Source organism: Podarcis raffonei, chromosome 8, assembly GCF_027172205.1.
Source record: "Podarcis raffonei isolate rPodRaf1 chromosome 8, rPodRaf1.pri, whole genome shotgun sequence".
Lineage (NCBI taxonomy): Eukaryota > Metazoa > Chordata > Lepidosauria > Squamata > Lacertidae > Podarcis > Podarcis raffonei.
The window spans coordinates 70,783,303-70,797,697 of record NC_070609.1 but is presented as its reverse complement, the minus strand read 5'-3'; the positions used below and the strand labels follow the sequence as shown (position 1 = coordinate 70,797,697).

The following is a 14,395-nucleotide window of genomic DNA, read 5'->3' as shown; positions in this document are numbered from 1 at the left end:
ACCCCCCTCTACCTACAGATAAAACATGGAGCATTAAAACAACCATCGGAGTCAAAGGTCGTCTGCCGTTACATAGCAACGAACCCAGTACTTCAGCAATTTGCTGGATAGTTCAATCTTCTCAGAAGAAGGCAGCAAGAACCTGTATTCGGTTTTGCCTCGTTTCTTCACCTCACCACAAGGGGAACAGGCCTCTGTTGAAGCCCAACCAGCGGCCATTTCCCCTTGCCTGGTCACATGGTGTCCTTTCAAGAGCAGCTCTTCTCCGCCCCCACCCCGTCTCCACGGCCATATTAAGTCCAGAGCATCGTTTTTCACACTCGCATGCAGAGAGCGGTATTTTTAACCTGCCGTTCCCTTCGGTACCCTTGAAACGTCAATGGAAAGTTATAACAAGCGGCAGCAGACATTCCTTCCGTGTAACAGGTCTCTTCTGACTCTCTCCAGGCTAACCAAGTACATACACAGTCAGGTTTCTCATGCCCAATAGTTCTTCCCACTGGGCTGGGCTACGGTTGCGGCTGCTCTTCTGTGGAAGCTTCCGGAACCCCAGGGCCTCCGTGTACTGCCTCATGGTTGTTGTTTGAGAATGTCTCAGGGTTGTCGTTTGACAGCGTCTCGGGGTTGTTGTTTGACGGCGTCTCAGGGTTGTCATTTGACGACGCTTCCGGCGTCGTCTGAGGCTGACTTTGTTCCTCAGGGGCTGTTTGTTCCGAGGTGCAGCTGTCCAGTTTCTGGACAACAACTGGAGTCTCAGTGCAGGGCTTGGCCATCTTGATGGCCTCGTCGTAAGATGGCGGCATTTCAATGGCATAGAGGCTGTACGCCGGAGGGCTCGCCATACTCCTATCCACCTCTCTGAAGGGCAGGGGAAGAGGGAGGTTCTGAGGATACTGCAGAGAGCTGTATGCTGCAAAGGGAAAACACAGAAAAGTGTTCATTTTAGGAGGTCAGCATAACAAATGTTCGACAGAAGGGATGGTGGGAAGGCAGGTCCCTGGACCATTCACAGGGCTTATTTCAGGTGTTTTAGGACTCCTTTTAGGGCAAAGGTGGTGCACGAAGAACTGTAAGGGAGCCCCCCTCCAGGGTCATCTAGTCCAACCCCATGCAATGCAGGAGTAACAGCTAAAGAATCCCTGACAGATGGCCATCCAATCTCTGCTTCAAAACCTCAAAGGAAAGAGAGTCTGTTTCACTGTCAAACAGCTCCTTCTGTTTAGTCACAATCTCCTTTCTTGTAATTTGAATCCACTGGTTCGGGTCTTATGCTCTGGCACAGCAGAAAACAAGCTGGCTTCTATGAGGCAACCCTTCAGATACTTGAAGATGGCTATCCTATCGCCTCTCAGTCTTCTCTTCTCCAGACAAAACAGACCCAACTCCCTCAACCATTCCTCTTAAGGCTTGATTTTCAGACCATCTATCATCTTGGTTGCCCTCCTCTGCACATGTTCCAACTTGTCGATATCCTTCTTAAACTGTGGTGCCCAGAACCCAGAACTGGACACAGTGTTCCAGGTATGGTTTGACCAAAGCAGAATAGAGCAGTACTATTATTTGCCTAGATAGCCTAAACATACTTCACAACAGGGGTGAAGATCCTTTTTCAGCCCAGCAGGTCAGAGCTTTGATCTCCCCACAACACAGGTCAACTCTGACTGATGAGCAAGACCACTTATTTATCAAATTGCCCAAAGCCCTGATCATGTCAGGTGACTGAAGTTGACCCATGGGGCGAGAGGTCCGCTTCACCAGCGCATTCGCCACAGGGAACCCATTGGCAAAGTGGCAGCCAAGGAGATTCAAACTCTCAGCTCATCGGCGGATGGGGCAGTAAGTCAATTTTGCTCTCTTGAAGGGGTCTGCTTTGCCAGCGGGTTCTCTGCAAGGAATGCTGTGGCAAAGCAGAACCAAGCAGGATTGAACCCTGCCCGCCTCTGCTGACATCACTCGATGTCAGAAGATTGACAGGTGGGTTTGGTGACCCTCCTGCTGTGCAAAGTCAAATTCCAACGAGGCAAAAACACTCAGCAGAGTAGGGCCTGCAAGGATTGGGGCCCAGAGAGAGAGCCAATGGATAGGGTTGGTGGACTGCTTTCGGACCTTTGGTTCCCCCACCAGTGTACATATTGAATGAATGGATGAAAACAACCCATCTCCACACTGTTTTCCAGCTGCAAGATAGGATAGATTTCTCCCTCACTTTACCCCCCACAGCTCCCTAAATTTGGGACTGCCAAATACTCACAGGTGACGGTGCTGTGGGCGGTGCTGTCGTGGTCCATGGGGATGATGGTGAGGTCGTGGGCGTGAGGCGGAAAAGTCTGAATCGGGGGCCTCTTCTTACGGCAGCAAAACCGGACACAGCTGGCCCCTATGCCGCACAGCAGCAGCAGAAACACTGTGAGCAGGATGAGCCTGAAGGAAAAGAGGCAGAGCCCCACATCAGCCAACAGACCCTGCAGTGTAGGCTCCCATGATATTTAGCAAGGAGGACGTCTGCTGCAGTCAAAGCACAGGGAACTGAGCAGGGGCAAGGAACCTCAGGCTTGGCGGCTGAATTGAGGCTCCCAGGTCTCTCTATTTGGCCCTTGGAACTCTCCGCAGGCCACACCCCCTCAGTGGCCTGCTTTGCATCCTCCTTGAACGTTTCTGTCTGTCTGGGATGTGTCCTTGAACTCTGAACATGTCTCTTGCTTGTCTGGATGGAGGAGAGAGACTGGGTATATATGTTTGTGTGGTGTAGAAACTAGCCTAATGCACAAAAGTAAATTTACATGCGTTGCTCCAACCAACGTCTGCCTCTGGCCCCACCCACCACTGCCATGCAGCCCCCCACCTAAGGCTGCCCAGAAGGGAATGAACCCTCAGCACAATATGGCAAGTGGGTCAATCATTCCGATACTGGCATATGGCGTTGTGGCCGATTGCTGCATACCAAAAGCTGCTTAGGGAAATAGGGTATGCTTAGTGCGCCAAACACTTTAATGAGTATTAACAACTACAAGACAGTGTGGTGCAACAGTTAGAGCAGTATTTCTCAAACTTGAGCTCCCCGGCTGTTGTTGGATTACAACTCCCATAATCCTTAGCTAGCAGGACATGTGGTCAGGGTTTTATAAGTGCTGGAAACCACCTAGAGAGGCCGGGGAAACCCGTCCAGATGGGTGGGGTATAAAGAAATTATTATTATTAATAATAATATATATATATATAAAAACAGCTGGGGGCCCAAGTTTGAGAAACACTGCTGGAGTGTCAGACTAGGGGCTGAGAGACCAGGGTTCAAATCCCTCCACTCAGCCATAAAGCCAACTGGGTGACCTTGGGACACTCACTGTCTCTCAGCCTACCCTACCTCACAGGGTTGTTGTGCAGATAAAATGAGAGGGGAGAGAGCAATGTATGCTACCTTGAGCTCCTTGGAGGAAAAGGTGGTATAGAAATACTTAAAACAAGTAAGTAATAACAAACGCCCTCTTTTTAACAAAAAAAGGATTTTCTATTATGTTTTTATGGATGCCTTTTGCCGATTTTATTCTTCTACGTTGTATACTGCCTCAATATTTTTTTTTTAAAAATGAAACTGTTTATTTGCTTTCATGTTTATAATCGGCAAACATAAAAATGCTTCAGTCCAACATTTCTGGATGCAAATCTACATTAGAGGAGGGCAGGTGGTTGGAAAAGTAACCAGCCAATGGCATCGAGACCCCGAATTACTCCCAGGATGTGAAACGAGAGCTGAATGCCAATCAGATGAGCAGAGAGAAGGCTGCCTCTTTCCACATTCAGCGAGGCTTCAAAAGGCACTCAAAATATGTGGTTCGATTTTTCCCCACCTGCTTCTCTCAGAAGAAAAACATTTACATTCTCACAGCATCATTGAGCAATAAATCCGTAAGCTGGCCATTCATAACTATGTCACTGGATGACGAAAACTACTGGTAAACAATTTTCCATGAAGGATCAGATCACAAGATTGTTTTGCAATACAGTGGTACCTCAGGTTACATACGCTTCAGGTTACATACGCTTCAGGTTACAGACTCCGCTAACCCAGAAATAGTGTTTCAGGTTAAGAACTTTGCTTCAGGATGAGAACAGAAATCGGGCTCCGGCAGCGTGGCAGCAGCAGGAGACCCCATTAGTTAAAGTGGTGCTTCAGGTTAAGAACAGTTTCAGGTTAAGAATGGACCTCCAGAACGAATTAAGTACTTAATCCGAGGTACCACTGTAATTCACAGAGAGCAGACCTGTCTTGTTATTACATCATGTCCCCTTCCTCCCTGGTTTTAAAACTGCAACGCTGTGGCTCCTCTTTTGGAATCACAGAATGGACATTAATGTAACAGGAGCCTGCTGGGTACTTCAATGGGAGACCTGCGAGCAGGACTTTAGCACAAGAGCTATCTCCTCTCGTGTCGTTTCCAGCAACTGATATTCCTATTCAGAAGCACTGTTGCCTCCAGCGGTGAAGGCAAGGCATAGCTATGGTAGCTAGTAGACATCAATAACTCACGACTTTTGCCCCTTAATCTGAAGAGTGGTGGCATTTTGCCCTCTTTTATTGGGAATGGCTGTGATCTTCAGGTGAAGGGCACAGTGCACAAATTTAAAAGAAAGAAAATGTAATGAAAATGTTTTACAAATGGTATATAACGCCAGTTAAACTGGCCAAAATGTATAAAACATGCAATAAGTGTTGGAAATGTAAAGAAAAAGAAGGTACTTTCTATCATATGTGGTGGGAGTGTAAAAAGGTGAAAGACTTCTGGGAAATGATATACAATGAATTGAAAAAGATGTTGAAATATACGTTCGTTAAAAAACCAGAAGCCTTTCTATTAGGAATGGTAGGAAATGAAATCAATAAGAGAGACTGTAAACTGTTTCAATATGCAGTGACTGCCGCAAGGTTACTTCTGGCCCAAAGATGGAAACAGGAAGAAATTCCAACAGTGGAAGAATGGAGAAGGAAATTGACCGAATATGCAGAATTGGACAAATTGACTGGGAAGATTCGATACCAGAAAGACCAAAAGTTTATTGAGGACTGGGGAAAATTTACAGAATATCTGAAAAATATATGTGATACACAGACAACGCTTGTTGGTTTTGAAGAGACTCTGTGAAATAGTAAGAAATACTTCAAAAAAGAGAGTAAGAGGAAAAGGAGTGGGGAAAGGCAATATCATGTTTAGAAATGCGTCAATAAATAGAAATTTTTCGAAAGATTGACAGAGAAACTGAGGGAAGTCAAAAATTGAAGCATGAGTGTAAAATAATTTGTTGACTGTATAAAACTTATTTGGAAAATGAATAAAAATTATTTTTTAAAAAAATATAATAATAATAATAATAATAATAATAATAATAATAATAATAATAATATGCAGGCAGCGACCATTTTAGGAGTGTCCAATTGATGCGCAATTGCAGACGCGCAGGTCCTTTTGCACCTGGAAGAGAGTAGAACAGGGCTGGGGGGTGCTTATGCAAGTTCTGCTGGTGCACATGGGGGCTGGGAATGGAAAACACACACGCACACGAAATGGGTCACTGTGTGCATATGCAGGGCTATTTTTGGGGGGCGGGGGGAGGTGCCAGAACTCACCATCCTCTCTCTCTATCCCTGCTGTGGAACCAGCAATGGCGCCCACTAGAGGGGTGCCGAAACTGCACTGCTTGCCCCCCCCAACTTGGTTTTATTATATTCTAAACAAATATAATAAAGTTGTAAGGTCTCCTCTGAGTAAAACTTAGCTGAATACCACTCCTGGGTGTGTGTTATAGGACTGGCCATCCCTACTCTATGGAATAGTATGGTCCAGGGAATGTTTTTAGCTATTTGTGGACCCATTTGCCTTTTTCAGAGATTCCTGAGCGGGGGGGAAAAAAATGAAACAGGAAGTAGGCGGAGAGAAATACCTGTTTCTCACCACTGGGCTGGTTTTGCCACTGAGTGGATGATGCAATGAGAGTTTCAGTTGATTACAGGCCAAGCAAGGAGCGATGCTGGTTTGACACAGCATAAGCCCAGAGGGCTCCTTCATGTGCCAAGTTCTCAATGGCTAAAGGGCTCCACGTGTCGGCTTGTGAAAGTGAGGGAGTTTTATAACAAAAATGTTCCATGAGAGCAACTGGGGGAAGGAAATATTACTTCATTCCCAACTATGCCAGGATTCTTGTCAAGTGGGATTGCAGCCTGCCCTGTTTTGTTTTCCTTTTCTGAGGCACCTAGTAACACATCCTCACCATCGCGGGCTCATCACCACCTGTCCCTAATCGTTACTTATTAGTCAGATTTCCATAGACCTCCAGGGGACAGGAAAGTTCAGAGGTCACCACATGACCTACTAACCTTCCAGCAGCACCAAGTTTTGAGCCTGCTTGTTGTAATTAGAGGTAATCTCCCAGGGAAACACCCCTGGCACTATCAAGGTTGGTTTTCTAAGTGCCAGGCGAATTTAAAAATAAAATAAAATACTGAAGCGTTGAGTGATTTTGTTAAGATTGGCTAACAGTTTTAGGCCCGAGGGCCACACTGAAGCTTGACAGTTCCTCCAAGGGCCACATGCCAGGTGGGGTGACTGTACTGACCAATGCACACATGCAGACAAAAACATTCTGACCCAGAGGACATTTTTTTTTCTCCCCATGGCAGTGCTGCTGTGGGGAGATAAAGCAGCATTTTTCATCCTCGGCCCAGTGCTGGGCTAGGAGGATAAAAAACCTCTCCTGCTAGCATGTGTCGGAAAAACAGCCCCATTACAAGAAAGTCTCTTGAGCGCCTTCCTGTCTTTGCTTGTGGCACCAACAAACCAGAGGGAGAAAATGCCTCTTTTTCCCAGGCATCAAACACCAGTCCTGCAAAGCCCCTTTCAAAGGGCCACCTTGTAAAGTGCTCCAAAAGACAGCCTTGCAAAGCACTCTGCAAGGGATGAACGGGGCAAAGAAGTCACCTGATGTCACATGACTGACAGTCGGGAGCCCCGCCCACCTGTCCAACTTGGCCTACAAAGGGTGGAGGAGATAGTGATCTGGCCTGCTGCCCAGATCCAGTTCCTTACCTCTGGGGCTTGATTAACCAAAGAGCTGGCTCCAAAGTGCAGCCAAGGGACGGGATGTGAAATTGGATCCCTGGCCCACTGCACACCCAACAAGCTTAAAGAACAGTAACTGTTGCCCCCGGTTCCAGCATCTCCAAACCATCCTTTAGCATCCCTAAGTAGCTGCTCCAAATTAGTCACACAATGGCTTTATCACAATCTGCTCGTTGCATAACGCACTCAGACTGTGCAACAGGAAAGGTGGTCATTTGTTTATCTACCGGTTGCATTTCTGCTTTGCTAACTTCCTCTTCAAACAGGGCAGTGAATTGAGCTATTGTCAGGATCTGAACAAGGCATGGTCACAAAGTAAACAGAAACGAAATACACATGCTGCCTCTCTTTCTCCAGTATCAAAGGAGAGAGGAAAGAGGAGACGGAGATGGGCTGCTGGATGTGGCCCTCCAGGCCTTTCAATCTGGCCCTCTGTGGTTGCCCCAGGCCACGCCCCTTATTGGCCCCGCTCAACACCTTCCTTGAGTGTTTTTGCCTGTGCAGAACAAGCAAAGTGGGGGCCGAGGGGGAGAGACAATGTCTGCCAGCGACTTCCTGAAACAAATAAAGCCAAGGCTGAAAACTGATCTGAACTCACCAGACATACCACAGGCTTGTCCAACTGGTTCCCTGCTGACTGCACCTGGAAAATGAAGACAAGGAAATGGGGCATCACTCATCGAGCCTTGGATTTTTGATGCAGCTCACACACATGATCTCTCTCTCTAACTTTTGCGCAACCGAGGATGGGGAACCCCTGGCTTACCAGATGTTGCTGGCTGCCATTCCCAGCCAGCAGGGGATGATTAGCCTAACTAAAGCTGGAGGGACACAGGTCTCCCAAAAAACCACCAAACAAAAGCAGGCCAAGCAATTATACTTTCCACATTGCAGATGGGGAACTGAAGATAAACGAAATCCCGGTTGAGTGTGTGCCCAAGGTTAGGTGCAAACTAGAAAATTTCTCCCAGGGCTTTCCTTATTTAAATAAAGCTTTCAGATGGAGAAACATTCCCGTCAAAGAAAAGCACCTCATGCAGGTTCTTACTTACCCTTGCGGGCTACTGCAGTGAATCTCAGCAAAGGCAGGCAGGGCCTGGAAGTAAGGAAAAGAGAAAGAAGGGATTTAGAACAGAAAGCTAGAACTAAATGCTGCAGGGACAGAATTCCATGGCTCTGAAACTGATCTGGGGAACCCTTTTACAGCTCGAGGGCCAGATTCCATCTGGGACATTCTTCCAAGTCAATTGTTAGCGTGGCCTCTGCACAGTACCCAAGTTTCTACACATGTTCCCACACCCCTCTCTGTTATCTATCCAGACAAGCAAGAGGCATAGCTCAGCCAGGCAAAAACACTTGGGATGCAAAGCAAGCCTTGGTGAGTGGTGTGGCCTGGGGAGACTTCTAAGGGACTGGTGGGAGTGGGATGGAGGGATACAATGAGCCCCCCGGGCCTGAGTTTCCACCCTGCTTGCTCAAAAACAACACACCACTCTCACAAGACTTGCCTTACTCTTACTGGATCAAACAAAAGATCCCTCTAATCTACCACTCTCTCATCAAAAAAAGCTAGGAAGATGCCCATGGGATGCTCATGAAAGAGAATGACCAGTATTTTGCAATCCCAGATTTATCAGAATGCATTATCCTGAGGTTTGCAGCTGATGAATAAGGAGGTGAACACACACACACACACACACACATATATCACACACACACAGGCAAGGCAGTTAAAACTTTCGCATCTCTGGTAAGTCCAGCAGCTTTGATCATATGCAGAGCTAAACCATGGTTGGTTTTAACCATACACGGTCTCACAGATGAACAAACAAGCTAGGGCTGGCCAAAGATGCTTTGCTGACTCAGGCAAAGAACAAGGCAGTACTCCTGCTTATTCCACATACAGATGATAAACATGCTACGAATTGACATTTGCTTACTGGAGACAGGGAGAGTGTCCTCCATTGTGCCTGGGGGCAGCAAGCTAGTCACTTTCAGCTTAACTATGGTTTAGAGCAGGGCTTCCCAAATCTGGTTCGCTAGGTATTTTAAAACTACAACTCCCATCATGCCTAGCTAGCAGGACCAGCAGTCTGGGATGATGGGAGCTGTAGTCCAAAAACAACTGGAGACCCAAGTTTAGGAAACCATGGTTTAGAGAGACATGCAAGCGGTAGCAAAAAGCATGGTGGGGCTGTGCCTGACCTCCCTCTGTCTGAGCCGTTGTTGGTATACAAGGAACAAAGGTCAGCGCAGTGAAAACTGGCATCTACCACCTCCCCATCTGTTCTGGCGGATGCACATGGTGCTGCCTGCTACTGTGTGCAAGCAAGGCCACTGCATTTAGAGTTCAATTTCCAAGGGGGAGCTGTGTTGTGGGCTTGTTGCAGCGAAAACAAAGCCCTGCAGTGCCTGCAAATTTATTATGGCATAAGCTTTAGTGGAGTACAGTCTTCTCCGATGCATGCATTGGTATCCTAAATTGCTGTGTGTGTGTGTGTGTGTGTGTGTGTGTGTGTGTGTGTAGAGCCAGGGTAGGATTGTGGCTGGACTAAGGACTGGGAGACCAGCGTTCAAATCCCCACGCAGCCTTGAAGTTCACCGGGTGACATGTCTCTTAACTTAACCAACCTCACAGGGTCACTGCTTGGATAAAATGGAGGGGCAGGGGAAAACAATTATGCCGCTTTTGAGCTCCTCCGAGGAAAGGTGGGCTATGAAGGAAATTAATACAGTGGTACCTTGGGTTACATACGCTTCAGGTTACAGACTCACTCCGCTAACCCAGAAATAGTGCTTCAGGTTAAGAACTCTGCTTCAGGATCAGAGCAGAAATCGTGCTCCGGTGGTGTGGTGGCAGCAGGAGGCCCCATTAGCTAAAGTGGTGCTTCAGGTTAAGAACAGTTTCAGGTTAAGAACGGACCTCTGGAACGAATTAAGTACTTAACCCGAGGTACCACTGTACACACACACACAAAAAGTGCTACATAAACACTGAACCTTGTTATTGATTGACTTTGCAAAGTCACCCAATGTAGCTACCCAACCAAGAAGTAAGATTATGATCCATTTTATTGCACATGTCCTGGCAAGCCATTCTTCAGCTGTCCAAACCTTGCCCCCAGCATATTGGAAACTTAAGTTACTTTGAACAGATATGCTGCCACTTGTGAACATTTTTTGTCCCCAGTATCAGCATTTTTTAAAAAAGAACCTTGTGTTTGTTGTTGTTAGTTGTATACACGTTTTCAGTGATTTTTACTAAGGTGCCTTCAATGATATTTAACTGATTTATTTTCTTGCATCTATATCCCGGCTTCCTTCTGCCATGGAATCTAAAAGCAGAGTAGATGGGGTTTGCAGGTAGTCACCCATCCGGCCACTTACCGGACCTTGACCTGCTTAGCTTCTCCAATGGCTACTAACCCCGATGGTTCTGCTCCGCTTCCATTGTCAGAGACAGCCTATGCTCTGAGCTGCTGGGAATCACAAGTGGGACATTGCTGTCCCACTTGCAGATTACCCATTTGGGGCTTCTGATTAGCCAGTGGGAGATCAGTAGGCTACACTAGGTGGGCCATTGGTCTGATCCAGCACTGCTCTTCTTGCATTCATTTGCTAGGAAGGGCAACATATATACATTCTTTTAAAGCAAAACAAATATTCCCAAATCTAAAACTTCCAAGTATCTTGCACAGGGAGGGTTATTTTGGGAGGGGGCAGGAAACAGGTATCATGTTGTATCACCAGTCAGTTGCTGCTGGGATCACCTACAGCCAGGACTTTAGGGTAACAAGCCCAGAGTCTAAAATTACCCAACTGCACCCCTGTCCGAGAATCCCTTTCAGCAATGGTATACAGCTGAAAATACGAAGCTGTTTACATGGAAGCCTGTTCATTAAACCAGGATTTTAAAGAAAAAAACCATGCCTTAGCTATTAAAGTGAAATGTTCAGTATGCATTATGACATGTAAAGCAAAAGACTGATAAAATTAGAGGGATTCTGGCAAAAGAAAAAAAGAAAGAAATAGGTAGATGATGCAAAAACCAAACCAATTCAGTAACTGCTTGGAACAACGCAAATGAAAATGCCTTTTGATTCGTGCATATATGGAAGAGGGGGTGCGGCTCCAGCCGTAGACCTGTCTACGTGCAAATCCCGTTCATAGGCTGTGGTAGACCTCTAGCTGTCACTAGAGCTACAACTCCCATCAGCCCCAGTCAGCATTGCCCATGGACAAGACCGATGGGAGTTGTAGTCCCAACATCTAGGAGGACCACAGATTCCCCTACCCTCGATTTAGACCAAGAGAACTTGAAGCCCTTCCAACATGATTTCTGGACCACTCGGCTCTGTCAGAATGGAGATTCCGATCTGATTCAATGTATACATCTTTCTCACTTTGTCCTCATCAGGACAGATGAGTCTGCTTTCACCTGCCTCGTTAACAACCAGTCCAGGGGAGGGCTCTGCCTGCTAGTCTCCCTGCCTTGGAAGCCCTAATGGTCACCAGTTACCACTGGTTTTAAGAGCGAAGAAGGCAAGACTCCGCAAACCCCAGTAGATAAGGAGAGGTAAATCTCAGGGGTTGTATTCAACTAAGCTCGGAGAGTAGGACCCACTGAAATTCACACACCCATCTAATTTAGATCCGGATCATTTAGGGATACTGTGAACAGGGTACAAGAAACGTGCTTAAAATCACAGAAAACGGCAGAGAAGGAGGGCGGCAGGGAGGGAGGGGTGTGCGTGCGAGAGAGAGAGAAGAAAGGTCTGCAAGTAGAGGCCCCCACAAAGGGCGACATTCAAACAGAAAAGCCTTTTTTTTTAATCCAGTGCCGCAGACGGAGCCACTCCGGGCGAACCACAGAGGCCGGTTCGCAAGCGGCGCGAAGCTATGCTAGCAAGGAAAGCAAAAAAAGGAAATAAAAGACGATCCCAGCCACCGATCAGCCCCGAAACGGAAAAGCAACCCCCCCGCCCCCGATCCACCCACCCACTAAACGTAGCCCACTGCGGCACCCACCTCCAGCAGAGCGAAAAGGAAGATTTTGTAGGAGACGCAGCTCGCTCGCTGTGCAGTAGCCATGGAAAGCGAAGGGGAGTCGCCTCGACCGTTCCCCGCTTTTCGCCCGAGGACGCCGAGGCTCTTTTGTCTTTCACGCACGCGGAAAAAAAACGCCCCGCGCCCCCTTCGGAAGACACCCAAAGAGTCGCTCCTGCGCTTGGCGCGCACTCCTCGGCTGCAACCGCTTTGCAAAGCGATATCTCTCTCCTCGGGCCCCGCCCCTTCCCCAATTGGCCCCGCCCACTGCTGGCTTTCCCGCGCTTGCTTTGTTCACCCGCTGGGTTGCTGCAACGGATTAGGATTTTGCAAGCGGGAGGGGGATTTCTTTGCACCCATAGGATGCTCTCCCTCCACGAGGTTCTGGGGGAGCGGAGGTAGGCCCAAAGCGATGACTCAACGGGGTGTGTGTGAGAGAGAGAAAAGTCACCGGTTGAATGGAAACGAAGCCTAATTCCGCCCACCCGGCGCTATCCCCCCCCCCCGCAACCCGCAGAGCAATTTTAAGATTGCAGCATTAGGAGACAAAGGAATTTCAGAGGGGAGCTCCAGCCTTAAATGGCGGAATTTACAAATCATTCAGAAGTTCAAGTCATCATAAGTCATCAACATTTTTCCGGGTGGGGGATATATGCAAATACAGTATATCCTAATATATGCGCATCCCCCCCCCCACAAACGATTTTCCACTAATAACTTTGGTATGTTATTTTAAGTACTGGGCTTCTAATGCATGCTTTACCCCAGTCCATCCATTTTTGTACACGCTGAAAAACTACATGGCAAAATTCAGAGGTGTGCGGCTTTTGAAGGATGGCTGTGGTTTGCTTCACCTATTGTTCCAGAAAGTGTGGATTAGGTAGGCCTGCCATTTAATGTAAACTGAATCCAGTTTCTCCTTAATCCTTTGTTGTACCCATCATTAGTACAGTGGTACCTCGGGTTACATACACTTCAGGTTACAGACTCCGCTAACCCAGAAATAGTACCTCAGGTTAAGAACTTTGCTTAAGGATGAGAACAGAAATCGTGCTCTGGCGGCGCGGCGGCAGCAGGAGGCCACATTAGCTAAAGTGGTGCTTCAGGTTAAGAACAGTTTCAGGTTAAGAACGGACCTCCAGAACAGATTAAGTACTTAACCTGAGGTACCACTGTACTATTCAGAGTAGACCCACTGAGTAGACACGACTAAGTGAGGCCTATTCCGAGGTTGCATACGTACCACACATTCAAATCGCTATTATACCGCTTCAACAGCCATGGGCTTCCCCCAAATAACCCTGGGAGCTGTACATTCCCCATCACAGAACTACTATGCTCAGCACCTTTGACAAACTACTCCCCAGAATTCATGGCTGGAGGTGGGAAAGCAGTGACTGTTAAATGGTACGGCCCTCTCCTTGAATCTCGTCTCTGCCACAAACTCACTAGAGGGCTGAACTTCTCAGCAAACTGCTTAAGACTCTGAGGAACGCTGCAGCCTTCTGCCTCACTGGTTTATAAGACCCAAGGATCGGCTCACCTTATGCATGCTTTCGCTTGCCAGCTGCTGTGGCTTGCATTTGCAAATAAAGCCTTGCCTACTTCACCCTGTAAAATGCACCTTCATGTTGTGCCAGTATATATATAGCCTGCTGGTAATCAGGTAAAGGTAAAGGTAAAGGGACTCCTGACCATTAGGTCCAGTTGTGGCTGACTATGGGGTTGCGGCGCTCATCTCACTTTATTGGCCAAGGGCAAAACTAGAATTAGTTGCCTTTTATGTGACCCTGCCATCTGGGCTCCCTGCCTTCTGCCCTCCCAGTCACAAGGCAAACCAGCAACCTCTGCAAATCAAAGCGTTTGCTGTTACTGTTTTACGGTGGCTCCATTCCTTCCTGGAGGGACGAATCCAGATGAACCCTAGAATTGTAGAGTTGGAAGGGACCCTGAGGACCATTTAGTCCAACCCCCTGCAATGCAGGAATATGCAGCTGCTCCATATGGGGCTTAAACCTGCAACCTTGACGCTCTCAGCACTGCTCTAATCAACTGAGCTAAGTGTTTTATTATAAAGGTGGTGCTGAGGGTTCAACACCTTGGCCGTTTGCCTGTCTTGTTCTGCCCCACCCCCCCCAGCTTTATTTAACATACATGGAACCGCTGGAAGAGGTTGCCTGGAATTTCAGGGTTCCATGTCACCAATACTCTGAAGACACCCAGCTCTATTTCTCCTTTCT

General features: G+C 47.5%; 1 protein-coding gene across 1 annotated transcript; it reads right to left on the bottom strand.

Moving 5' to 3' along the window:
• Nucleotides 1–12,433, bottom strand: TMEM52 (transmembrane protein 52). Its single transcript, XM_053400695.1, has 5 exons — nucleotides 12,138–12,433; nucleotides 8,162–8,205; nucleotides 7,708–7,752; nucleotides 2,252–2,421; nucleotides 1–910 (listed from the first exon to the last, which is right to left on the bottom strand). The coding sequence occupies exons 1-5, from the start codon at nucleotides 12,198–12,200 to the stop codon at nucleotides 510–512; spliced, it is 723 nt and encodes a 240-aa protein (XP_053256670.1). The 5' UTR covers nucleotides 12,201–12,433; the 3' UTR covers nucleotides 1–509.
• Between the last annotated feature and the right edge of the window lie 1,962 nt (nucleotides 12,434–14,395).